The sequence below is a fragment of the Oryzias latipes genome, chromosome 13 (genome assembly GCF_002234675.1).
Source record: "Oryzias latipes chromosome 13, ASM223467v1".
NCBI lineage: Eukaryota > Metazoa > Chordata > Actinopteri > Beloniformes > Adrianichthyidae > Oryzias > Oryzias latipes.
In genome coordinates, this window is record NC_019871.2 from 13400947 (window position 1) to 13426935 (window position 25989).

General features: G+C 39.9%; 2 protein-coding genes across 3 annotated transcripts; one reads left to right on the forward strand and one right to left on the reverse strand.

The window, feature by feature from the left end:
* LOC101156757 (interleukin-12 subunit alpha-like) lies at nt 1–1833 on the forward strand (the record flags this gene model as incomplete). The annotated part of the gene is made up of 6 exons (XM_020708589.2): nt 1–162; nt 247–336; nt 518–559; nt 640–783; nt 899–940; nt 1086–1833. Coding segments are annotated over 6 exons (618 nt in total), but the record flags the coding sequence as incomplete, so codon positions are not given.
* LOC101156996 lies at nt 1660–25989 on the reverse strand. 2 transcript variants are annotated; one of them, XM_023961697.1, is made up of 17 exons: nt 25597–25989; nt 21446–21477; nt 18624–18656; nt 18438–18536; nt 16442–16471; nt 15565–15600; nt 15343–15384; nt 15219–15265; nt 15001–15053; nt 14696–14922; nt 14341–14594; nt 8286–8411; nt 8036–8171; nt 6209–6256; nt 6042–6113; nt 5635–5922; nt 1660–3349 (listed from the first exon to the last, which is right to left on the reverse strand). In XM_023961697.1, the coding sequence occupies exons 1-17, from the start codon at nt 25644–25646 to the stop codon at nt 3327–3329; spliced, it is 1596 nt and encodes a 531-aa protein (XP_023817465.1). In that variant the 5' UTR covers nt 25647–25989; the 3' UTR covers nt 1660–3326. The 2 variants fall into 2 exon arrangements, with proteins under 2 accessions (XP_023817465.1, XP_023817464.1); XM_023961696.1 differs by having other exon boundaries at nt 6042–6116; nt 25597–25987.

Consider the following 25989-nt stretch of genomic DNA (forward strand, 5'->3'; position numbering starts at 1 on the left):
CGTCTCTTCTGTCCTGCAGACTTCATCAGCTGCGCGCTGCTGCTCACCTGGAGCTGGCGCACATCCTCGGCGGTGCCAGTGCGCGCTCCCGGCGCAGGCAGCTTCCAGCAGTGCGGCGCGCTCTTTAAGGACCTTCTGAACAGTACCAGGGGCAACTTCATCGTAAGTGATCAATAGTCACACCGCAGACTGACTGGTTTGGACACAATCTCACTAAGAAAAAATGATTTTTTTTTTACATCACAGGATGACTTATGTCATGGAATGATCCCATTCAGTGACGTGACGCTGAGGAGCGCAGAAACGATCTACGCCTGCGCACCCAATCCCACCGAGGTGACTATTTTTCATCTTTTTTTAATTTATTTATCTGAAAATGTCAAATAAATTGAACGTAAAATTAGTTTTTTTCCAGTATGTCAAATGAAGGAATCCATTCCAAATTTAGGAAACTGGAGGCAAATATTTGTTTTTATCTTCAGAAAGAAAATAACTTCAAACTTGTCCTTTCATGCAGAGTTCCAGCTGCAGTGTGCAAAGAAATTCATCTTTCAGTGAGGTAAGCTCTTGTTAGTGGAAGTGGTTTCTTCCCAAAAAATCAAGCCAGCCCTGATGTCTGTGTTTTGTTTGTCCCCACAGAGCGAATGCATGAGGAACATCATGAAAGACCTGGCCTACTATGATGCAGCTATGCAGTCCTACCTCAAATCTGACCTCTCCCGACCCGAGATTGAGATTCCTCCTTTAAACCACACTCTGACAATAATACAGAACCTGAGGAGGGTGAGTTTGTTTGGCTCACTCATAGATACTGAGAGTGAAAGCAGTAGTGTTTAGAGAATGTTTTCGGAAAGAAAATATGGAAGTTGGCTGACTAAATCTTCTTTGGATTGTCCAGGATTGTTCCCTGACAGCGAATGGGGAGATCAACTCCTTGGAGGTAGTTTTCTTATTCTTTTGTTTCAACTTTGAGTCCCTAAAACAATTTCTCATAATTCCTGGAAAGATTAGTTTTTTTGTTTTGTTTTTTCAAATTGGGACTTTTTATTGTAAAATTTACCTTTTTTTGTTCCTTTTCTCCACAGGATTCTAAGAATCTGTGGCCAAACACCTCTTTCAGAAACCGGCAGAAGATGTGCAAGATGATGAAAGGCCTCCACGTGCGTTCCATCACCATCAATCGAGCTCTGGGCTACATCTCCTCTGGAGACCACAGGAAGTAAATGCCTCAAAGCCTCCAGAACAAAGCCATCGATCCAATCAGCACTGCAATCGCTCCACTCCCCAAATTTACTAAGCCGTAACAATAATTCACTACCATCACAACTACTCCGTGTGGTGCTTTGCACCAACCGAGCTGCAAAAGTGTCTGCTGCTCTGTCAGATCTTCAGCTGACAGACAAGTGTGGATGAATGTATTCAAATAGTTGCTTGACAGTATTATTTATTTATTTAAAATCTATTTATGAATGTATTTATTGGATGGCATGCAATGTTTTTTTTTTTTTACTGTCTATCATGAAAACATTTGTTTTTGTGACCTAAAGTTTTGTTTTCTTTTGGGAAAACTTGATGGAAATCCAATTATACTAATTGGACTGTAATGTTGTTCGAATGTTCAGAACGATGCGTTTGTATTAAACACAGTGCAAAAACTGGTTTCATTGCAGAAATGTTTATTTTTTTCCGGGAAAAGGCGAATTGGAATCAAGCGGTACAGTTGAACAACTTATAAACAATGCTACACACAACCGACCCGTTTGAGAATAGCTAGGACAAGTAAGGTTGTAGCACCACAGGATGAGAAAAAAAAGGAATAAAATACAGAAAAATAAAAAAAAGTATCATGTGAAATACTAGAGGAAAACATTCAAGATGATGCAAAAAGGTTCATAGCAACCTGTGAGTGGACCCTTTTCCCTGAATTCTTTCTTATATTGTAAAACGATAATGCCAAATTGATTCTGCATGCATGTTTTTTTTTAAAGGGAACCATAAAAAAGGCACAAAATTAGCTAGACTGCACAAAATGGGAAATTAGGATATTAAATATAAAAAATGGAGAGTAAAAGGTTCACAGAGAATGGCGGAAAACTGAGATTCACCTCAGAGTAAAAAACGTTCAATGCCAGCTTCCGCTAGAGCTTTGTTTTTAAACATTTTGATTAATTTTCTGCAGAGTTCAAACTTCCTTTTGGTAGGGTTTTAACTCAAATTAATGTTTTTTTTAAAGAAGCCTTCATTTGGTTTTTCTTTGCTGCTTTAAGAACACTAGAAAATTTTTTACTCTGACAAAAAAAAAGAATTCTCCTTGAGCCAGATCTTTCAGAATATATTTGCTTGGAAGATCCCAAACTACACATTCTTTTTTTTCTAATGCTTTTTTGTGTTAGTGGTTTTAGAAAAGTACTGAGTTTTTTCCAGTATTGACAACTTAGTTTGTTTTAAAGATATAAAAGCTTATTGGAAAACTGGACAATTTCCAGTATTAGTGAAGATTAAATACAAAATCGAATGTATTTTCATTTTACTCTATAATATACATCATTATAGTTTACAAACCTAAGGTGTGCATTTTAGTGATGGCAGGAGCAGGAAACACTTCCTGATTCAAGTCAAAACATGAAAACCCCTAATTTAAACCTTTTGAAGCTTAATCATCTTTAACAAAAGTATTAAACAACATACTCGTACGCACAAAAGACAGTTTAAAAAAATAATCTACAGACGTAAAAAAGGATTTCTATATAACGAGATGTGCACCATTAATATTTGTACAAATAGACCAAAAGTTCAGACATAAAATAGTGCTACAATTCAGTCTATTTTAGAAAAATTATCACATAAACATCTTTTTGTTTTGTTTTACTAAAACTTTGCCAAAATCTGAAAGCAAAATGATATTCCCTGATTGGATTCTTACAAACCTTTCCTGTTGCAGGAGGGCTACATTATTAGCTACCGATTATTTCAAATGACCTCTGACTTCCAGAAGGTCACGCTTCTAACCTGGTTACACAAAGGTACCGTCACACATATGTCCCTATTCTGTAGTCATTACAGAAACAAAATACCTCACTCTAACATGATCGGAATGAAAAATGCCACGTCAAAGTAAAGTCAGTTGGTTTTTTCCCCTGAAAACTCTTCATTCATTCATTCATTCATTCATTCATTCATTCATTCATTCATTCATTCATTCATTCATTCATTCATGTGTAAAAAGTCCAACCTAAAGAGAAAAAAGGATGTTTGGTCCACAGGTGGGCTCTGCTTTGCAGCACTCCTGAGGTTAAGCAGCAGTTCATGGAGTTTATAGGCTTTCGCTATCTTATTCGGCTGTCCATACCTGAAACAGACAAGAAGAGAAGATGCCATTACCGCACTCGCCTTAAGCCTCTGCAGTAAATCTCTTTCATGCCACGGACCGCTTTAATGTCAGACAACCAGCCTGAGCGAGGCTAAGTTGGTATCCGATTTGTTTTTGTTTTTTTGCCTCCAGTTTCCCTTAACTTTTGAAGGAAACGTTTATCTTATCCTCTGTAAAATATCTGCAGCTGGCTTAAACGTTACAAACTAGATTTGAGTAGGAACCAGTATAATGTGATTTAGATTTTCCATTAACCTATAACTGCCCAAGTGGAAGCAAAAAAAAAAAGAAAAATAATCGGATGCTAATTTCAGCCTCATCTGATTTTTAAGGTGCAACTAATAAATGAAAAAAATGAAAAAACGGTCGCTGAACTACCTCAATAGGTCCATATTTGGAGTAAAGACTCCTGGTGTTCTTAAATCAAGCTTTATTTTATTTTGAAGTCAAATGGTTTTCTTCTGGCTCTTTTTTGCGAAATGAAGCTTTCCAAATATGTTTAATTTTTTTATTCTTTGCCAACTGTGGCCCGTTCATTTAGCGGTCGTTGTAGCCACTTTAGGAAAGCAGCGGATGGATTTTCGACATATGACCAAACGACTTGACATGCGTTAAGAATGAGTCGGACGTGATGAAGAAGCTGTACATGAAAAGGGTTTCATTTGCTCTTCTTTTCCTTTACATTTTATGGAAAAGTGGTTAGAACAAAGCTTCTGGTTATTCATTTCTTCAAAGCAGAAAACATGTTTGGAGTTGACCAGAAAGAGTCCAGGAGTGTCCCGGGACAAATAAAAGAAGGCAGTTTGTTTGGACGAGACTAAAACTAAACTTTTTGGCCATGAGGGAAAATTATAGAGTTTAAAAACAATGGACAGCTCCCTCCCCTCTCGTGTTCCCAAACAGGAAGTACCTGATTGTTTCAAGAAGCCAAAGTCCCATAGACTTCTAGAGACAATTATTACTCAGTCCTTTGATTTCTCATAACCATTCTTGATCTGCTGCCTTCTTCTTTACATCTTCTTTCTAATACTATTTTTTTAAGGAAATTTTTTCTTTATCGCAAATTAAATTCAAGTAATTCCACTCAGATTCATTAAAAGCACGTGGGTCTGAAGTTGAACGTTTGAAGCGTTTGATTGACAGATTTTGGGTAGCCAATGGCAGCAGACTTCATCCATGCCATCTGTGAAGGCCTTTTCCGTCGTGTTTGTTGTTGCAATTCTTTGAAAAGCGTTTTAAAAAACAACAGCCGGGATCCAGTGGAGCGACCGCAGGCTGGCGCCCTGTCCGGGCTGTATCCCTCCTTCAACAGTAGCCGGGACGGGCTCCGGCTACCATGCGGCATGAGCGGGTTAAGAAATGGATGCAAACTGTCTACCTGTGCAGAGTTGTTGGTCAATTGACTCATTTAATTCCATATAAGTGTTTCCTTTGCAGTTTTGCAAAATACGTTCATTTCAATACGCCTCAAAACCCCCATCCTTCAAGCGCAAAAACCTTTTTACGATAAATGAGTTTTTTTTCCATTAGGCGAACTTAGTATCACAAATCCTATTTTGCCAATTTTATAGTCAGTGGAAACGCAGCGTTCAAGAGGTAGAGGCATGGAAAGAGGTGGGGACTCACAATAAGGTCACTTCTGTTTGGCGACAGTAGTTGCCATAGATACGATGACTCAGAGCGACTCGGACCAATCCCTGTCAACTGGTTTCAACATGGCGGCACCCGTATCAAGAAGCAATGGTGAGGGATTTGGTCGGGTTTCGCGAGAACTGGACGTAAGGCCTTTTCTATGGGTGACGTCACACCTGGATTCGTCCGTTTTTACAGTCTTTGGGGAAAATTCTGCAGAAGACCCAAACCTGAGCGTCTTTGTTTGTCTCACAGCAGCAGCGGCATGTTTTTCAGGGACCTTTTTTCAAATTGGCTAGGAAAACGAAACCGGCCGGAATGAAGCTATGAAAGAGATTTCAAAACAAAGAGAAACTTTTCTCAGCTTCCTCTTTCAGTGTGACGTAACCCCAAACATACAGCTGTCCATGGGAAGGCAGTGTCATGGTTTGGGGTTTCTTGAGTTGACCAAGGCAACATCATGTGACCCGCCAATAAAAAAATAATAACAATGCCAGCTGATTATCTGAATTTACAGCAAGTTTGGGTTTTCAACACTTGATGCTTGTGTCCAGCGGTCCTGTAGCTCTTTAATACTAAACATGAATGGATTCTAAACACGTTTAGGGTTATGTTAATTTGTTGTGCTTTACCTCGTAGTATCTGATAAACCTCATTTGGTAATTCAAGGCCTTTAATGCTATCCCACAGGTGGTAGGCTGTAGCTTCTCCAGGTCTTCTTCTGTTCTTCCACCCCACCAGCATCTTATGCTTCTGCATCACCACGTCTTTCTCCGCCGCCTGAATGTTGTCCAGCTCCTTAGAGGTCCAGTCAAGAAAGATGGCCACCTGTTTCCACTCCTTCCCGAGCTGATTGGCCACCAGCAGCAGCTGCCTCTCTGACATGCTCTGGTCCTGAGTCACCACTGGTTTAACACCATCTGGAGAAGCAGAAACACCATCAGGAGCTTAGTTTTAGTCTTAGTCTAATGCTGGACAAACCTTCACAAGAAAAAATAACACTCAAGTAATTGAGAGAGAAAAAAACAGTAGAAGTCACCTGAATGATCCTCCCATCGAGGTTTTTTAAAGTTGTCTTCTTCTTCTGATGGACTGCTGCTCCTCTTTCTGTCTGCTGAAAGAAGGAGATTACAGCGTCATCAGTCAACATGATTAAGCTAAAGGGATGACGGAAAGTGTTAGTCTGGCTGCAAACGGGATACATACAGATTGTCCGCTTCCTTGGCTTCTTATCAGTGTGGTCGACACAATCACCTGAGAGCAGAAAACAGCTGACATGAAGCCAATGACAGTAAAATTAGACATTTCAAAAATGAATATATATATGGACTAAAGCCTTCTATAACATGGTGTGAAAAAAGCCGGTTTGTTGTTTTGGTTAGGAACTTTTTTGCGTTTAATCTTAAGTAAACATTCTGAATTTGACATGAAATGCCGAAAGCACAAAAGTAACTCAAATACACCGATAATTAAATTGCAGATGTTAAGAAAAATGTTGGGCACAGCAGCTTTAAATTAGTTTGGTTTTGGCAGATGTGTTTTTGTCTTTTTTTTGGTTAAAGAAAACTTGGTCAGAGAGAATCTACACACTTCTTTTGTACAGGTCACATGGACTAGATACTGTGAGTCTTGGTCATCAACTGTGAAATATCATACAAGTTGTTACCATAGACATATATATATTTAGATGACATTATATACTGTTACCTATGTTGCTGCTCTCTACTGCTCGTTTCCAAATGTTTCTGCATTAGTTTATTTGTACAGGAACAAAAAGTAAACATCCAACATTTCTGCAAAGGTGCCAAGTTTAACCGTTTAGTCATTTTTGTCATGGGTAGGATCACAAATACTAATACCATATTTTCGCATTATAAGGTGCATTAAAAAGCGTTTTCCAAAAAGACAATGTGGAGTCGGACTACGATATGTTTTTTTATGCGTTACTAACAAGGTTGGGGAGTCACAGTAAGAGAGCAAGAGTTACTATGAAGACAGGTAATAAAGACTATCTGATATATCTCTGACTCTTTAGTGTTGCTTAATGTGTCTTATAGTTCTGTGCGGCTTTTATATGAATAAGTTATAAATAGACCATTCAGTGACGGGTGTGTGGAAAATATGGTAAAAATAATCTTTCTAGCAAAACTCAATGTTGCAGCCACCCAAAAATGCTCAAGTTTACAGTTGATTTACAACAATTTAACAATCAATCAATCAAACTGTATCTATAAAATAGCTTCTCATGCATTTTGCGCAGCTCGAAGCGCTTTAACAATAAAAACAGAAAACACACAATATTACAGTAAAAGCCCAACCCACCCTTCACCCTTCCCACTCCCCTCCGTTAAAACACATGACCCATGGCCCCCACGTATAAAGAATAATGACTATGTAACTTTAAATAAAAATTTAAAATAAATAAATAAGCAAACAAACAAACAAGTAAGGCTTGGCTCTGCTGTGAGGAAACAGTATTTGGAACAGTATTTGGGAATCTCTTTATACCAGGAGCCAGCCTGGCCATAGGAGCATCGCCACAGTGCCCACCCAGACTGGGACAACACTGGGGTGTGTCCCATTAGGCATTCCTAATTGGTCTCCAAGTAGCATCCAGATCCATCTCTGCTGAGACTCAGAGATCAGTCAGGATCGAGCATGGCAGTGTGGTTTGTTGATAAATAATGAAAGAAACCACAGACAGCATTTGACCGCTCTGTCCTATTCTCTGTCAGCTTAACTTATAGAAACCACGAGTGATAAAAGAAAATTCATGCCTTGCTGTCACTGATGTTTAAGGCATTTTCCAAGCTGTCGTCTTCTGTGCATTTTTACAAAAGTGTTGTCAAAGCAGCAGAAGAGGCTTTGACAGACTACAGTTTGACCGACAAGGACATATGCATGCTGAGCAGAGAAAGCTGATCCCAGCCCATTTTCTTGCCTCTGTGTATACAGTCACACTCATTGGAAGCCCAGCAGGGTTGGATGGGAGACCAATTAGAAATACCAGGTTGATCATGCTGATGCTGGTACCTTCTCTGATGGTCGCAGACCACACAGTCTCTTCTGTGTTCGTTTCTATCAGGGACAATTTAAAAGGAGGCGGCTGCTCAAAGAAAGCTTCAAAGTAGCCCTTCATTTTGGTCACTGCGAGAGTGAAGTTCAACTCCTGCATTAAGAAAAGAAAAAAAAGGATGTCTGGAGTTAAACAAAAGTTAAAGCAGTCAGAGTTTTCTCAGAAACATGTCACAACAAAGGAGAAGAGTGGGATGAGAAGACACACCTGAGGTTTGATATCCCCTTCTGGCTCGCTCAGGAGGCGATAAGTCCCTTCATCCAGTTTACACGTGGGGGGCTTATCTATCTTGATGTAGCGATTTTTGCAAGCCCGCACCTGTTTGGCTATATCCTGATTCACACATAGATGGGTGAGAGTTAAGTCAGTCAGTTGGCAAAGCCAGGAAAAGAAGGACCAAACTAAGGAAGGGATGAGTCACGAGGTCAGCTGATGTGGAAAAGTTCAAGGTACAAAAATTGGAAAATTCACTATTGTGTTTATAGGAAGCCTGTGCTGAGTATTGACTGATCAGCTGCTTTCTTTAAAGCCCACTCATCTGCTATCAGACTGAGTGATCTCAGCTGTTTACAGCATTGACTATAAAGTGAGCCCTAGCTATATCGCGTTTCATCTTTCACGGCTTCGCTGCTTCACCGATTATTTTTGCAGTGAGGATATTTTTACAAAATATTCAGAGGGCCATTCAGGAGATGAAAACTGAAACTTTGAATGCCTGCTGGAAAAATCTGTGGCCTGAGGCAGTGCGAAACGCAACCGGAGTCTCTCCTGATGAGCTCCATCACACCGCAGTGGATACGGCTGTGAATCTAGCTAGCCAAACAGCTTGGAGGTGACGGCTTTAATGACATGACTGCTGATGAAATTAATGCCCTAATCTATACACAAACACATCAACTGACAAACGAAGACCTGGCAGGGATGACAAAGCCCCCAAGCCAGGATGAGGGAGAAGAGGAAGAAGAAGACACACGTGTTGATAAAGAGGAGGAGGACGGACTGACACTTGGTCGCTTAGCAACCATAGTGAGAATGGCCACTGAACTTCAGCGCACGGCACAAGAATGGGACCCTTTGATGAGTCGTTCATTGCAGTTCTCAAACATAATCGAAGGTGGCATATCCGTTTATAAAAATCTTCTTGCTCAGAAAAAGAAAGCGCCAACAACTACCCATAACAATGTTCTACTCTCGGAGAAAGACTCCTCCGCCTTCAGTAGAAACAGAAGCTACAGCGGAGCGGAGTCAGGACGAAGAGGCACAGCTGGAGACTGGGAAATACGCGAGTGACAATGTTTCCAACCTTGTATTACTATATTAAAATTATTGTTTTAAACAAATTTTGGGCTTTAAAACATGTTTTGATTTTTGGTTTCATTCTATAGTTCGGTATTTCATTGTAAAATAATAATAATTTTAAAAAAAGCTGACTACTTCACGGATTTCACTTTTCACGTGTTATTTTTGGAACGCAACTCCCGCGATAAACGAGGGATCACTGTATATGAGAAGTTCCAATGAAATGAAGTCAGTTTAGTCACCATTTTTCTCCTATATGGATGTTGCCATGTTGGAACCAGAAAAAGTCAGTAAGCAGCGATGGTCCAAGTCGTTCTGAGTCAACGTTCATATGGCAACCACTCTCGACAACCAGGAGTGAGCTTGTTGGAGGGCCACACCCCTACTACTTTATAGTGGGGTCTTTGGAATCTGTCAAACGCTTCAAACGTTCAACGTGAGACAGCATTCTTTTATTGAGGCATCTGATTGGTCAGTTTATAACTTAAATAACTTGCAGTATAGAAATAATATCAAGAAAAAAAAGTAATGATTAACAAGAACTTTAAAAAAAAGGTAAGCAGAGCAATAGTGGTGATTCTGACCAAAAGAATGACAGAGAAATAGCTGTTTATTTCTCAATAGAAGTCTATGGGAATTCGGCTTCTTGGAACCAACAAATACTTTCTGTTTGAAATGTGAGGGGGAGGGGTCACTCTGTCTAGTTGTCTGGTTTACAGTCACCAACTTGAAGCTGTCCTTAAAACTATGTGGGCTAATCTGCTTCCAGAACCTACTGGCTACTATCATAATTCACATCACGCAGGCCCGGTAATAGCAGTGATTGCTGGCTGGAAAAGAGGAAGTTAGTGCAATTAAAAATGAAAGAAAGATTTGTCTTTTTTTTACCCCTTCTCACTTTCACACTTTATTTCAAAGACGAGGTATTTTGCTGGAGTTTTGAAGTCCTGACAAAATTGGTAATGGTCTCATGAGTGGAATGTTTTGTTTTAGTCTAAGATTCAACAAAAACAAAGTCAATAATAAAAGATTTAGAGAGAAAATCCCCAAGAATTTTTTCCTGGAAACGTATTTTTGGTAGATCATTTCATTGTTGCAATGATCATTGACAGTAAATGCCATAGTTTAGGAAAGTGGAATTCTTTTCCTTTGGAATGAAGGAATGTGTGTTTGTAGGACCAGCAGCAGAGCCAGCTGCTTAATCTGCCATTAGCTCTTGTTTAGTGGATTTTATAATTAAAGTTGAAGAAACCAGACATATCTACAAACTTAGCAATTTTCTTGTGTGCGTCAGTGCAGATAAAGATAACTCTGTGACCGTTACATCCCAGAAATATGGGGCAAGTCAGTTGTGAGGATTGTAATTCACAGTCAGAGATGAACTTTTTGCATTAAAGCCTTAGCTCCAGTGTTGACCACCGCAACTCTCCAACCATTTACCCAATAACGTAATACTAATGGATTCTGCCACAGAGAAAAGCACTTTACAGCAGTAAAGCCTTTAATGCTGGCACATTGAGTAAATTGCACATATCGGCGCAAAGACGCTTTTCTCCATTTCAGTCTGTTGGAATTACGTTAATTCTGTCTAAGAGTTATGGTAATTTAAGGAGCGTGTGTTAGTTTGCTGTCGCTGACGACAGCTCCGGTGTTCAAAGACTAAAGAGTGATTTTGAAAGAGGCTGCCTCTCATCTGAAGCTTCGCTCTCATCGCCCTCAGAAACACACGTTCCAGCAGCGTTCCAATGAAAAGTTTACGTAAACGTGTTTTAGGCTTCCACGTTCTAAAATATCACGTTGACGTGTAGCTACACAAGTGTTTAAGACCGTTTTCGGGCTCTACGTACAGAACGCCTACCTATTGTATATACATGGCATGTTAAACCAGGTCAAACTTTGACCAATCAGGGACTTGGATTTGGTAGTGACGTATAGATGACGTCCCTTTTACCTCACAGAAGGGACAATCATTCAAAAATCAATCATGGAGGAGAAATTAATAATTGTAGTTTGTGTCTGGCCGGAATTTTTCGACACCTGGGGCCTCATTTATAAACGTTGCGTACGCACAAAAGAAGGCGTACGCCACTCTCTACGCAATAATTGAGATTTATAAAAAGCAAACTTGACGGGAAAATGTGCGGTCCTTCGCGCAAGCTCTGACCCAGGCGTACGCACAAAAACGGGTGAAATGAGAAACGGCGACGCCGTCGGCAGATGGAATAAACACGTGAAAGTGAAAATGAAGATACTGCCTCTCAGAAATAACATGAAGACTTCACAAAGCAAGTCTTACAATTAACAGCCTACACGAACACCCGTTTGATCCATCAGCAGTGAAACAAACAAAAAAATCAAACGAAAATTACAACAGAAATTCAAATGAACACATATTTGCAAAAAGAAAAGTGAAATATGTTCTGCAATATTGGCATGTTGTGCAATTCATCCTCATAAATAATATATTTAACAGAACGAAATAACGTACAAAACAGACATTCCCGTCAATGTGTCGGTCTGGCGGAGCAGATAAAGGTGCAATTAGACAGACAGATGGATAGATAGAGAGAGAGAGATGCATTAATTGTCCACTGGGGAAAGATGTTTACATATTAAAACATTTCTTCATAAGCCACGGAATTATGGTATTCATGCATATGCCTTTAGTTTGTTGTATTTTTGATAAAACAATGTATGGCGTATGTCTCAATCATTCAGAAAGCAACAAGAAATTACATTTGCGCTGATCAATTTCCCTTTTCCACGTCGATTATTACCGACATCTGCAGCTTGTCAGATGTAATTAAATGGAGGGAAATAAAATGCACCATCACAATGCGTAATGACGCACAATGGCTGATCTTGCTCTCTTAGAAGATGTGGCAAATGGAAGAATTCGGAGTGAACGCATCTTTAGACAGCAAGAAGACTTGTTGGCAAACGAGGACGAGTGGCTTATGAGCCGGTTCCGACCTCCGCGGGCTTTTGGGGGTGTGTCACCCGATGCATCTGGCGCGTCGGCGTCCCCCTGCGCCTCAGTCACCACTCCACTAAGGGATTCCCCAATTCTTGCCGCTAGTCCCCCCCCCCCCCCCCCCCCCCGTGGCAGACACACTCTCGATGCAGCGCCAGACGTTTTTTTGCCTCGACTTTGATGTCCGACCATGCCTTCTTTATTTTGGCCACGGTCCGAGGTTGTCAGGCTACAGCAGTGCTTCTCAATTATTTTTTGCCAGGCCCCCCCTAGGAAAAGAAAATGTTTCGCGCCCCCCCTGACCCCCCCCCATAACCCCCCCCCCCCCACACACACACACACACACAGACACACTCGCGCGGTGACAATACATCAGGTCAGTATCTATAAAATTTGTATACCTAAAATTGTATCTTTTAACACTAACAAAAGAAAAAAGCAAAATAAATCCACTTTCAACAAATATTAACTTTATTTAGCCACAGAAACCCTGTTCTAGTCTAAAACAGAAAAGAAGCTGAAAGTACCTGAAATAAAAAAAAATCTGTCATTCCTTATTTAAACTAGAAACATTTTGACCAACTGAACCATTTGATGCTGAAAAAAATAATTCAATCAATAAATAATATTAAATCTAAATTGATCTGAAACATTAACACAGCAGCACCAATATATTTAACGTTTTTAGTCTGAAGAAATAGGTAAAAACGTGCTGATTTTTTTTTTCTAAATGACGGATTGTTTATTTCTGATCTCATAAAAGTGCAGCTGTTTTCCTGCATTACCTGCTGTCTTTATGTCTGTCTGACACCAACTAAACCACAGGCAGACAAAGAAAACATGGATGGAAAATAAAGACACGTCATCAAAATGTCTACAATAGTTCATAAAGAATGACATTGTTAGCATGAGCTTAGGAATCTAAGGGCAGCGGTGATCTTGGGCAACAGGCAGCGGTAGCAGTGGTCCGCGTGCCCCGATTCCCCTGGCAGACAGGGCCCACACCACCCCTCCCCTTTCGTTCTCACTCGCGCAGCCGCGGACAGACAGAACAGACAATAGGAACCGAATAGTGGACCAGATTATTTTCCAAGCACTGAGCCGCTGTCACCGCTGCCCCCACGTTAAATTTGCGCACCGGACAAACCTGTGCCTAAAACCGCCACCACCGCGCGCCCCCCCTGGCATCGCTTCGTGCCCCCCCCTGGGGGCGCGCCCCACTATTTGAGAAGCACTGGGCTACAGCATTACGGCGTTTGCCACTCACGTGGCTTTGGCATTAGTAATGCCCACACTGTGCCCTCCAAACAACACTTTTCTCCTCTATTCCACCTCGCCAACGATAACTTCTACTTCACATTGAGTGAAGTTACGTTTTTTTTTTCATTTCCTCTCTGTGTGCCATGGTTTCGCAATCAATGAATATTAATTTGTGGGCGTGTCACGGACTATTTATGGGCAACTATAGGCGTGTCATGAAGCCGCAAAAGCTGCGCTGCATTTAGAATTGGTTGTGATTTATTAAGGGAAAGATGCGTAGGATGTGCGTGCGCACGGTTTTATAAATCCGAATATTTCTGTGCGTACGCACGTCCTATGTTTCATCCGTACGCCACTTCTGACGCAAATCCTACGCAAAGTTTTATAAATGAGGCCCCAAGACTTTAATATATAAGAATAGAGCTGTGAAAGAAAAAGCCTGGAGCAAGATTCACAAGGTTTGTACCACTTCAACATTTTGTATCCACCATGTACACCTGCAGGTGGTGGACATGCGCTAGTAAACAGTAGAAAAAGAAGCCAATGCTTGTCCATTGTAAACACCATGGGCTAAATGTGCGTTCAAGAACCCGCGTTTAGTGTGTTCTTGAATGCCCAATGTGCCAGTACCTTGTTGTATATACAAAACAGGATCTTGATACTTAAGCGTTTCAAATAACATTTTAAGAAGAGTCAGATACAGATTATTCACAGCCTTTTAGCTCTCACCTTGATGTCAGACGCACTGTTTGTGGCCAAGTAGATGTGGAAGCTGTAGTTGTGCAAGGAGCTGCCAAGCTGTTTGTAAACCAGAACCACCCCATGGCGGTCCACGGGCTGGGGAGTCTGAATGATGGGACCCACAGGGGACAGGGACGTCACATTCCACTTAACATGGCTGCCCGAGTGGTCCACAGTTGGCTCAATGAGTGGACGGTTTCCCTTTACGTGCAGGATGCCAAAGGTCATCTCATTTTCTGGATCTTTGGGGAAAATAGAGAATCTTTATGCAGCTGTTTTTAAACTAGAAATGTCAGTTGAAGAGAGAAAACAGACACATCTGAGGACCCTTCGTTGGACTTACGAGCCAGGCAGACGCAGTGAGGGAACTGGATGGATTTGAGCACACTCGCGTCTTTCTTCACAGTTTCCACATTGAAGATGGGTCCGGCAAATTTCCAGGAATTCCCCAGGAACCCAGCAAACTTGGACCACGACAAGATGGAATACCGCACCAGGACTGGCTCGGTTGCTTCAAAAACCAGGCCAGTGGCGGAACACTCGTACGAGACGTCTGCTTCCAGCTGCACCCTGAAACACAACGCTGAGTCACCGATGCTGAGCATTCATCAGCATAGATCTGATGCACAGACGCTATGTCACACTTACTGCAGCCGTCCCCTTGAGATCCTGCAGGGGGTAACAAGCTCGCTTCCATGGGTCTGTCAAAAGCACATACAGTTTTTTTGACTCGTTTGGCCCTTTTTCATAAATCGTTTGAAGCTTATTCAGGCCTTTCCGCAAAATTCAAAGACTTACTACTAAATGAAAAGACTAAAATGATTTTAAAAAGCACTTTTCACAAAGTAAAATGGTCGTGAGCTCACCTTCTGGATGGCTTTACATTTTTCACAGTATAACTTGTAACTGGCCTCTGTAACAACACATAAAAACAGAAAATGCTTTATCAACAGTTCTCCATCACTGAGACTTGTTCATAAAAATGCTCACCTTTCCCATTCAGAGCCTCTGTCTGAGGAGAATCTGCGGCTCCTGCAGGACAAAACGGCTTAAATTCAGAGTCAACGTATTCTTTAAACCAAAAAGGTATTCAAGTGTGATAACATCACATATACATGAATGATTTTTGAGATGCAGATTCCCTAAGGCGACCACCTTTCATCGAAAACTCCTAGACATGGTAACTCAACCGGTTTTCACCACACAACTTACTGCTCCCAGACTCCTCTGCACTGGCCTTTTGGTTTTCTGTAGAGAAAAGGGATAAGACTTTGAATCCATCATCTTTGTGTTCTAGCACTCCTACAGAAATTCAGTTGGAGAATTTGAACAACAGATTGCATATGAAATAAACATTGTCTTAATGTCTGACAACAAAGTTAGGTCATTATTAAGATTTTTCTGTATAAGAAGTCTCTGTACATTTTTTCTGTTTTTTGTTTTTTTTCAATCAGAAGTTCCAAAAATCTGTTTTTATTCTAGAAGACTGAACTAATAATGCATCGTTTTAAGGACCTTTGATAGCCAAATTGACATTTACTTAAGTAACATTTTACAAAACAGACCTTCAACCCCCCCCAACTTAACAGACACTCCAAGAAATTTAAAAGAAACTGAAGAAAATTCAATTTCAAAAAGCATAGGGTCGCACTATGATAAGGGATGTTTCTGTGTTCCAGAGATGGAAAAACACCAAATGTCACAGTATCAAAACAAAAATTAACACCAACCACTTCTTCAACCCCCATAAAAAGTCAGATTGGTTTGGTCCAGGACCATCAGAAAGCAGCGGCCTCAATACCACAGAAAAATTTGAGGGCAGCATTGAAAAGGCCCATAAATCTGAACCAAATTAAAAAGTTCTGTCGGGAGGGAGGATTCTGTAAAAACCGCATGAAGTTAGAGAAAAGCATTTCTATTTCATAATAACCCAAGTTATTTTCAGTTGTGACTTTAACACCAAGAAAATAAAAGTTTACGAATAAAGGATTTCTTAATTTTACAAAAGGATGTGGAAATAAAAGAGACCTTTGTCTTTTCTAAATTCTATTTAAACACCTGGTTAACATAGGATACACAAAACTCTCACCTGATTCTTCTCCATTCACTTCTACATGCCCTAAAAGAAAAGTTAAAAGAAAAGAGTCAAGAAATTGAAATAATATTAATGTCTGTAACTATTTCTTGACTATGAAACTAAATCTACTGTTGTTCGTTAGAAAAAAACAACAATGAAATTGCAGCTTAAGGACAGATGACAGATGAGATAAGCAACTGTTTAAATTTTGCTTTAAACTGAATCTATTTAGATCATCAATAAGTGAACATGCAGCAAACCTGCAGTTTTACAACCAAGACACAATCAAAAATTTACATTTAAAAGTGGAAAAAAAGACCAAATAATTTGATATACCATTTTGTCTCATTGGCTGAAACTGTGACGTAGCTTTAAATACCTAAAAGTTAAAGCATTCCTTTCAAAGCGCTTTCAAAAAACGCTGAATATCTCTGAAAACTCTTGAACGACAGTTGTTTATATCAACCCTTGTGCTCTCCAATGACCCCACCCTTACATTGACGTGTTCTCCCTACCATGACAAAGGTGAAGAGGATTTCATGTAATCCATGTACACCAGTGAAGATCACAAATCATTGAAGAAAAAAGGTTTAACGCACTGTCTAGTGGGTCTAGATGACCCAACTCCCAATGGTAAAGTGCCTAGGATAGCACAAGGGTTAAAGAGCTAGATAAGGAAAAATAAACGCCTTCAAATCTAAAATAAAACTAACTCTCTGCTCTTTATACAATAATTGTCTTCTATTTACAGGCTTGAATCTTTCTTCCAATCTTTCTATCCAGCTGTGACTCAGCTGTGTGTCTGCATGGAGATCTGCAGAGCTGCAGGTTTGTTTTTAATGCGCCGTGAATCAATATGACGCCAACAGCGGTATTTCTTTGATTTAACGCTTAAAACGGTTCTCGGGTCGCACTGGGAGAGTTGGATCAGTGAGAGCAGACAGGCTGAAAAGCTGCTAGCAGGCAGTCATGGAAGATTGTGGCTCTGCGTGGCTGCTGGATAGTAGTTGCACATCTGAAGGTTTATGCCTTCTAGTGAGAGCATCTTTGAAATTCATCTACAGAGGAGAATTTTTACATAAGTTCTTCTCAAGGACTTCAAGATGCAACATTATAAATTAAGTAGGATATAAACAAAGCTCTTCTTTTTTTGAAATGAAAAAGTGAAAAATGATTAAAGACCCACTCCAATGAAAATCGAGTTTTTGGAGTTTTTAACAAGTTCTGTAGGCTAGCGGGAGAGGGTGTAAACTAAGGGATGATGGGATATCAGCAGAGACAACAGGTTTTTTTTTTAATATTGCCTAAAAACGACTATCATACTTAAAAGGAACACTGGGCACGCCTTTACTAAAGATGATTGGAGTGGGAAATTAAACAAACCATTAAATCATTATTTGTGTACAAGTTTCTAAATTACAGAAGAAGAAAAAAAAATTAAAAAAATAAAACCAGACATCACTGCCGTTTATCAGCATAAATGAGGACAAGGCAATATTTTATGAATCTCTAGAAACCAAGAAATTTGGTAAAAAGGTGGGCAGTGCCTGTTTAATCCAAAAATAAATTATAGAAAAGCTACAATCTGCTTTATCAACACAATGACGGAGGTTATCAATTTATAAACATTAGAAAATGTAATGAAAAAGTAAAAGCTCTCAAAGATTAACAGCTTGCATTTATCTACAATTTTCCATCTATTAAAACTTGAGACCCTCTTGATTATGAAAACTCCAGAAGCTAAAGCTGAATTGGGTTTTTTGACTTTTGTATGACACAACAGACAACAGACATCCGATTGCGAGTAAATAAATAACCAACAACTGACAGCAGACACATGTTTGGTTTTAAACGCCTTGGAGTCATCACAGCTGAGTTTTCTTATTCCAGAAGTAAAAGCCTTAGTTTCAAATGTCCTTAAAAAACACAGTTTTTTAATTTCCTTTAATGTCAAATTATTGCTTTACAATAAGGGTCGTGATGAAGCCTGTCAAGGAGATTCTCTCACCAGAACCCTCCTCCTCCTCTTCTTCTTCCCCCTCCTCCTCCTCCTCTTCCTCTTCGTCGTCTTCCTCTGAGCTGTCCTCAGTGGATGTACCATGGTTGTCTGTTAAATAAATCCATATATCAGAGACCCGACCTGAAACAAGCGCGGGAATAAAGAAGGATTTACCTGCTTTGTAAATGTGCTCACCTGAACTGTTGCTGTCACTCTCTGACAGGTTATCTGCAAAACGGTTTGACATATGAGAGCAGTAAACTTCACATCTAAAATCTACTGACAAGACATACGAACAGCCAAGTGCGTTCCTATTACTCAAGGAGAGTAAATAGTGTTCTTAGTCGATCTAACACCATTACTGCTGTGCTTATGAACCCTAACACAACAGTTGAATGGTTACGTTAAATGAAGATATTTAGAGGTTATTGTAAACACAAATTATTTTAAAAAATGACCATTAAAGAGAGGGAAATCCTCACATTGCTTTTTTAATGCAGTGTTTTGCAAGAAACCCACAGAAACTGAACTTCTTTTCACACTTCACTTGTTTGTTTGTTTTATGACTCATGACACACTGTCTACAAGGTTACAGGAAAAGAAGATGTGCGCGCCCCTCAAAAACCTAGTTCTGCTTCATTTCTAGGTTTTTTTCTTCCTCGAATGTTTTTGTACCAGTCATAGAAAGAAAGAAAAATGTGGGGGGAAAAAAAACCCTAGTACGGCTGAAGAACCAAAGCAGATTTACATTCACAGTGGAGCTGCAGTGTTTGAAGAAGCCTGTGATGAGTGGCATGCCCTAACACTTTGGCACGTTTTACACAAATATATGAATCCGGAGGAGCCTCTTCCTCCCTGCAGCTTTGGAAGTCCATGGGCCGGGCCATCTGGCTGAGTGTCTGGGCTGGTTAATGGATGGAGCCGTCTTTTTGGGCCCGCAGAGTTTTATCTTAAACTAACAAGCAGATGCTGCCATCGCCTATCCGCCTGCAACATCATCTTCATCCATCTCTGTAAATGTGCTTCTCTGCGTGTGCACCCACACAGAGCTGTGCTCTGCTTTGGAGGTGGTGATGGGGGACCACTGCCCCCTGCTGGTCAAATCTCGCAGCACCACAAATGGCAAAAAGCCTTTTGATCTGTTGAAACATTTGCCAATTTGTTAAAAAAATAATTATACTAATTTTTTTTAGTAAATATAATAAATGACGCACTATTCGATTTGATTTGAAAAGTCCTTGAAGAGTAATTGGAGCAAAAAACAAACTTTAGCTTCCTTTTTTGTAATAATAAAGTAAACCATGTAGGTCATAATGCATAAAAGCTTATTGACACATCCAAGAAGTCGAAAATAATAAGTAGTTTCTAGAAACTTTTGTCGTTTTCTCTTCCCGTTGAGTCTTTAATGTCTTTGCCTTTTTGTGTACATGTGATGCAAACAAACAGACATCCAATCACAAGCTGGCTTCTACAATTGGCCAAAGCTGAACCACAATGAGGAATGTGTGCACTAAACATTACACAACCCTTTTTTTTCACAGCACTTCAAACAAAACCTGAATACATTAATGACACCATCTTTTTAACCACAAAGAACAAAACAGTATGAAAAACCTGAAATGGCAGATTTATGCGTTTCTCCATTGAAAGGCAATTTCATTTACAGCTTTAGATGCCAAATAAATAATAAAGATCTAGATACAGTAGGTCAAGGATCTGCAACCTTCAACACATAAAGAGCCACTCAGGTTGGTTTCTCACCAACTACAACTTGGTAGGAGCCACAAAGTAGTATTTCACCCTTCAGATGTATTTATGTAATGTTATTGTTACATGTATTTATGTTAATGTTACCATTATGATAAATATAAATAAATTGTTGCTTTTTTTGGAAATAAAAAAACAAATATGAAAAGAAAATAGCCTTTTTCAAAATATGAAATAGTTTATAACTTTTGATAGAGGTTCACATGACATCCTTTCAAAATAAAAGGCCCCCTGTCTCACATTGGATCTGTAATGGGATTTTTTTTTTTAAGTTGAGTTAACCGTTTGTGGTGCACCTCAGCCAGAAATGTGTAATTCTAACAAAAATTTAATCAGAGCTAATTAAGTGACCCTTATTGTATTTTTCAATCCATAAGGTGCACTTGGAATCCTCAAATTTGTTCAAAAACCAAAAAAATCTGCCCTGTGTCCTCATCCTGGTTGTACTTTCTGACGTCCAATAGTTTTTCTCTGGTGCAAGGCGCACAAAAATCTGTTAAAATGTCAAGAATGCTTGAGTTCGTTTTTTTCTACAGCACTCCTGACTTACTTTCTACTTAACCGTACTTTTTCAAATTAAAAACTGCATTTTTCTTTAACCAGAGAGCCATAACGGAGGGGTTAAAGAGCCACATGTGGCTCCAGAGCCAAAAGGTTGCAGGGTCTGTGTCATATCGCCACATATGAGATAGAAAGATACACAACCTTAATATTTAATCATTTAGCACCAACAACTGATGAGCAGACAGCTGCTCCACCCACAGAGCTACACAGCCACCCAAATTACAACTGTGGTTTCAGAGAAGCCCCTGCATGTACACAGCATTCCCACGCTTGAAGTGTAACATGAGAGACTATGGGAAATACTTGGGCAACTTGTGCAAAGTACATCACCACAACAACCAAATAAATAGATAAATACAATAGTTTCCATCCAAACCGGTAAAGCTCAAACATTTTGGCAAATAAGAGTAACTGCAGCCCGTGCTGCTCATTTTGTGATCAAAACACAATAGATTTAGTTTGCGTCTTTTTCATTTAGAGTGAACTGAGTTTCTGTTGAAGAAAAAGCTGTGAACCACTGAGGCTGAAAGAGGCGGTGTGTTTGCTGCACAAACTGCCCCGCCACACAAATCAGATGGAAAGCAGGACGGCCAAAGAGAAGAAGCAACAGCACGGGATGCTACCTCACCCAAAAGCAGAGAGCAACAATCAGAAAAAAAAAAAAAAAAAAAGGAATCAATGCACACCTTTGCTTTCCAGCGCGGGAACGTCTCCATCTCTGTGAGGAGAAAAAAAAAACTATACTTAGACTTAAACAAAAAGGAAAGGAGGGATGAAAGAAATACAAGTTATAGCACAGCTGCAGGAGTTTTTGTAACGTGTACTGATGAAAAACAAATGGCTCTGACAGCATGAGAAAAACAGGAAGTGCGTGTAAAGGTGGCACACATTCGTAAAGACCGATGCACTTTTCCACCCACACTTTCCTCAATGCGAGCGGTCATGTCAGTGCAGGAAAGGCAACATTTAGAACGTGCTTTTCTCTCAGGAAAACAAGGCTGATCAAAGGCCAACAGTTTATCATATTTGGCAAATTTCACACAAAAGATTCAATGTTTAAGAGAGAAAAAAAACAACACAATATATAGATGCATGATCGTTTGTGTGTTGGTTGTAAAATCCAGCTGATTGTGAAAAAACAGCTTTAAAAAAAATCTAAAAGCTCAAGCTTTGGTGGGAGTTTGACTGACTTCTTTCATTTCAGAAAAACAAAAATTATTGTTTTATCCTTTCCATCTTCGGGGGTTTTACTGTTCCTTATTATTGTGACAACCTCCTCAATTCTTCTGAATGTTACCACTTTCCCACTGTCTTTAAACATCTTGTGATTTTGAAACAGCAAAACTATTTTTAGATCATTTTTTTTCACACATAAAACTCTTACATTCTTGTCCATCAGACAAAGCTACACCCATGTTTAGTTACTTTTTTGTGTTTCTTTGCTTCCCGATGTTAATGCATTTAAAGAAACACCGTCCTGAAATTCTAATTTCCCATTTTAATTCTACTACAAGAAACAGTAGAATGATCTGTGAAGAGACCTGCTGAAAGCGAGCTGTAAAGTCCAGACTTTGACATGAAGCAGCACGCCTGCCATCCATCAGCCAGAGTTCAAAGTGAAACACAAAAAGAACAAGTTCATCAACAATAAAACACTTTCAAAAAGTAGGTCTCTTCCTGGTTCTTTCCCACTAAGTAGACTGGAGTCTGATAAAAAAAAAAACTACCGGTAACAAGACAGGAAATCTGGTTTCTCAGATGGTAAGGAGATTTGAAGCTGCAGCCTGTTCATCCTGATAAAGAGCTTGGCTTTCCTTTGTTTTCACACATCAGTCCAGGAAATGCTTTTGTCATTTCTACACATTTACCAGACAGTCACGCCAGGACATCCATGGAGGTCATTGGTTGCCAAGGTAACCTTCTTTTCCTTTAAACGCAGCACACTACAATGATCCTTAATGTTTCTTTTCAAAGACCAAACTCACCGTACGGGTTCTGTGAGTTACACACCATTCGTGTATAGAGGAGCATCATATTTTCTACTATCACAAAGCAGTTTTACTAACCCACTTCTAGTACATTTTAATGACTTCAGGTTTAGTATCTCTTTCACTACAGCAGACTTCATTACCACGCAGAAAATAATTAATTCACTGATGAGAAAGAACAAAAAAAATTTTTTTTTTTTGCTTATGGTTCCGCTCAGCTTGACAGTTTTCTTAACCCTTTGATGCGCAACATGGGTCAAAAGTGACCTGGCTGACTTTTAATATCTGATATCTTTGCAATAAATTAATATTATCAGTCAACAGTCAAGGTATTCCTCAATTAACTTGTTTTAGACCATCACCCATGATTATCTTATTTTTTCATTTCTTACTTTTTAAAGAAAATTTTTTTTGTATCACTACCCCTCTGATGTGCAACATGGGTACAAAATGACCCACATTCATTTTCTATGTTATTTCTCATATGGCTCAGTATTTACATAACATAACTTTGAAATAAATTACATTTAATCATTTATTCCTCCATTTATGTTCAAAATATCTTGTTTTTTGTGCCTCTTGAGCACCATGCATGAAAACAAAGCAGTGGATGACAACAGTCAGAAGAAGAAACCAGAAGTGATCCAGTACTATAACAAATCAAAATGAGGTGTGGACACACTGGATCAAATGGTAAGAAACTATTCATGTAACACAGATGTGGCCCATGGTTCTCTAGTCCAACATACTGGCTGTTGCCACCCTCTATGCCTATGTTGGTGGTGTCAGCAATGCACGGGGGGCTTTTTCTCAAGGAGCTGGGTGAAGTGCTTGTCATGCCACATAAAAGAGGCGCATTGAGGGCATACCCCAACTCCAAAAGCATGTTTGGGCGGCAGTGGCTCAGGTGGTTGAGCAAGGTGGCCAATGAAAGGAGGATAGGAGGTTCGATCCCCGTTCCCCCCCCAGTCGACTGTTGTGTCCTTGGACAAGACACTTCACCCTCCCTGCCTCCAGTGGGACTCCACTGGTGTGTGAATGTGAATGTCCCGGTGATGATCAAGGGACCTTAGGCGCCAGCTATGCCTCTGTCAGTCTGCCCCAGGGCAGCTGTGGCTACAACAGTAGTTACATGAATGAAGAGTGAATCAATAATGGACACATTGTAAGAACTTTGAGCGTCTGGAAAAGTGCAGATAAATCCAATCCATTATTATTATTATTATTATTATTATTAATATTATTATTATTATTATTATTATTGAGACAATGGGAAAATGTGGGTTTAAAAAAAACACAATACTGATGCATCCACTTGCAGACAAATAGATCCATGAACGTCTTTGTTTTCCTCACTGGGCTGGCATCTGGACCAAAACTGTACGCCAGGATTGCTCTTATATTGTAAGTCATTTTTCTTGCACCAGTAATGTTAGGTTGGACTTATGAGGGGCTGTAAGCTGGCGAGAGAGTGTAAAGAAAAGGATCATGGGAAATGAGGTAAGGCTCACTGCATACCAACAGTCTCACGCACAACTGTATTTCTGATGAACTCCTGCCGCACTGCAGAAACTATAGAAAACGGCAGGGTTTTTTATTTATTTTTAATTTTGCCTAAAAATGGCAAAATCATAATTAAAAGAGCAATGGGGATGAAATATGACTGGAGGGGGACTTTAACAAGCGTCTGCTTCTTCCACAAAGCTGTTTGATTTTTTGGAGGCTCAATGGAAGAATTTTAACAACATTGACCCCGACAGGGAAAAAAACGGATTAGAAGATGAATGAATGGAACAAAGTGGCCGAAGACAACTGTCAATGCATTAGCCTTAATATGTACTATCCTGTTTGATAGGAATACACCGCCAGCCTATCAGATTACATCTAGCCTACTTAAACAGACATGTTGACCTTCATTATTCCATTACAATTATCTCACCCTTTACCAAAACGAAGCTATATTATTAGTAGTCATTGACTCTTACTTGTGAACAACAAGAGTCTGTGATCTCATCCTTTCATGAGGATTAAGGTACTTGTTGTTGAAGAATGGAAGTAGAAGAAAAGAAATGGTTTAAGCTAAATGAGTCGGGAAGGATTGAGAAATGTTATGCACTGTTTGTGTGTTTTCTCTCAATCAGCCTCTTTCCATTCTTCTGAAGGGTTTTCTTCTGTTTCTGCTGACAGATAAACTTGTTGATGCATCCTTTGGTTTCTAATGCACACAGAACAGATAGGGGACGTCTGGGTTTCGATAAATAGCTGTCAGTTGAGCTGCAACCACACAGCCAGAGGGAAGAAAAAAGAAACGCTTTTAAAAAGCCAATGCTTTCCATTAAAACATGTTTATATAAAGGCATTGACCTACAGTCTGGTTTTTATTCCAGCTTTGTTTACTTGTGCTACTGAGAGTGAAAGGCTGCGCGTTTTATTGTTCGGTGGGGGACTTTCCTTTAGAGGAGCGTGAGTCATGAGGATCACCTCACCTGCTAAAGAATAAACAGACATCTATTGAAAGAAAACGTTATTTTTATTAATACTACTACTCGACGACGACTTGTTTTGGGGGGGGGGGGGGGGGGTGAGTCACTAAGTAAGAAGCAACAACAAACAATGCCGCGTGCAACGCGGAACGATACGCAGGAACGAGAACTAGTTTAGCATCTACTGTATGATAAACGTCTAAAACACGGAAGCGTAAATTCATATTGTGCTTGAAAAGGAAGCATGAACAAAAACACAACACTTCCTGTATTGGCGTCTTCACCTTCAGCTCAATTTTTAAAAGACGGAACACCACAATCGTCTTAACACTCACAGAGGAAAAAAATAAAGCAGAAAGAAATTACCCGTCTTCCAGGTGGGAAGCAGCCCCGCAGCTCGCCATCTCCGCCACCATCCTCCTCCGGTGTGTAACCGAACCCCGTTATAGAGTTTCAGCTGGACACCGCGGCTGCGCGTGCGACTGCAAGCATCTGAAAAGGCGCCAATACTACTAGTGATTGCACATCACACAAATCATCACACGAACGCGCGGAGTGCAGTAAACCTTAAAACTCCTTGCTATAATCTTTACATATTAGACGATAAAGGGAGGCCTTTTTGCAGAAAACACGCGGCTGTATTGTTTCCTTCTAAAAACAGCGCTAGGCGCCCAAGTGAATGTGGCTCCGCAGATCTGCACGTTATGGTAATGTTACTAATCCGTGGTCCTCTCCAGGACAACTGCTTTGTAGATCAGC

Bases quoted from the DNA above. Each gene is read 5' to 3' on its own strand.
- LOC101156996 (XM_023961696.1), bottom strand. From the start codon at position 25,646: ATGGTGGCGGAGATGGCGAGCTGCGGGGCTGCTTCCCACCTGGAAGAC. The intron at 15,385-15,564 runs GTAAGTTGTGTG...TTTGTCCTGCAG, and splicing joins TGCAGAGGAGTCTGGGAGCA to GAGCCGCAGATTCTCCTCAG. The intron at 3,350-5,634 runs GTAAAGCACAAC...TGTCTGTTTCAG, and splicing joins GGTTTATCAGATACTACGAG to GTATGGACAGCCGAATAAGA.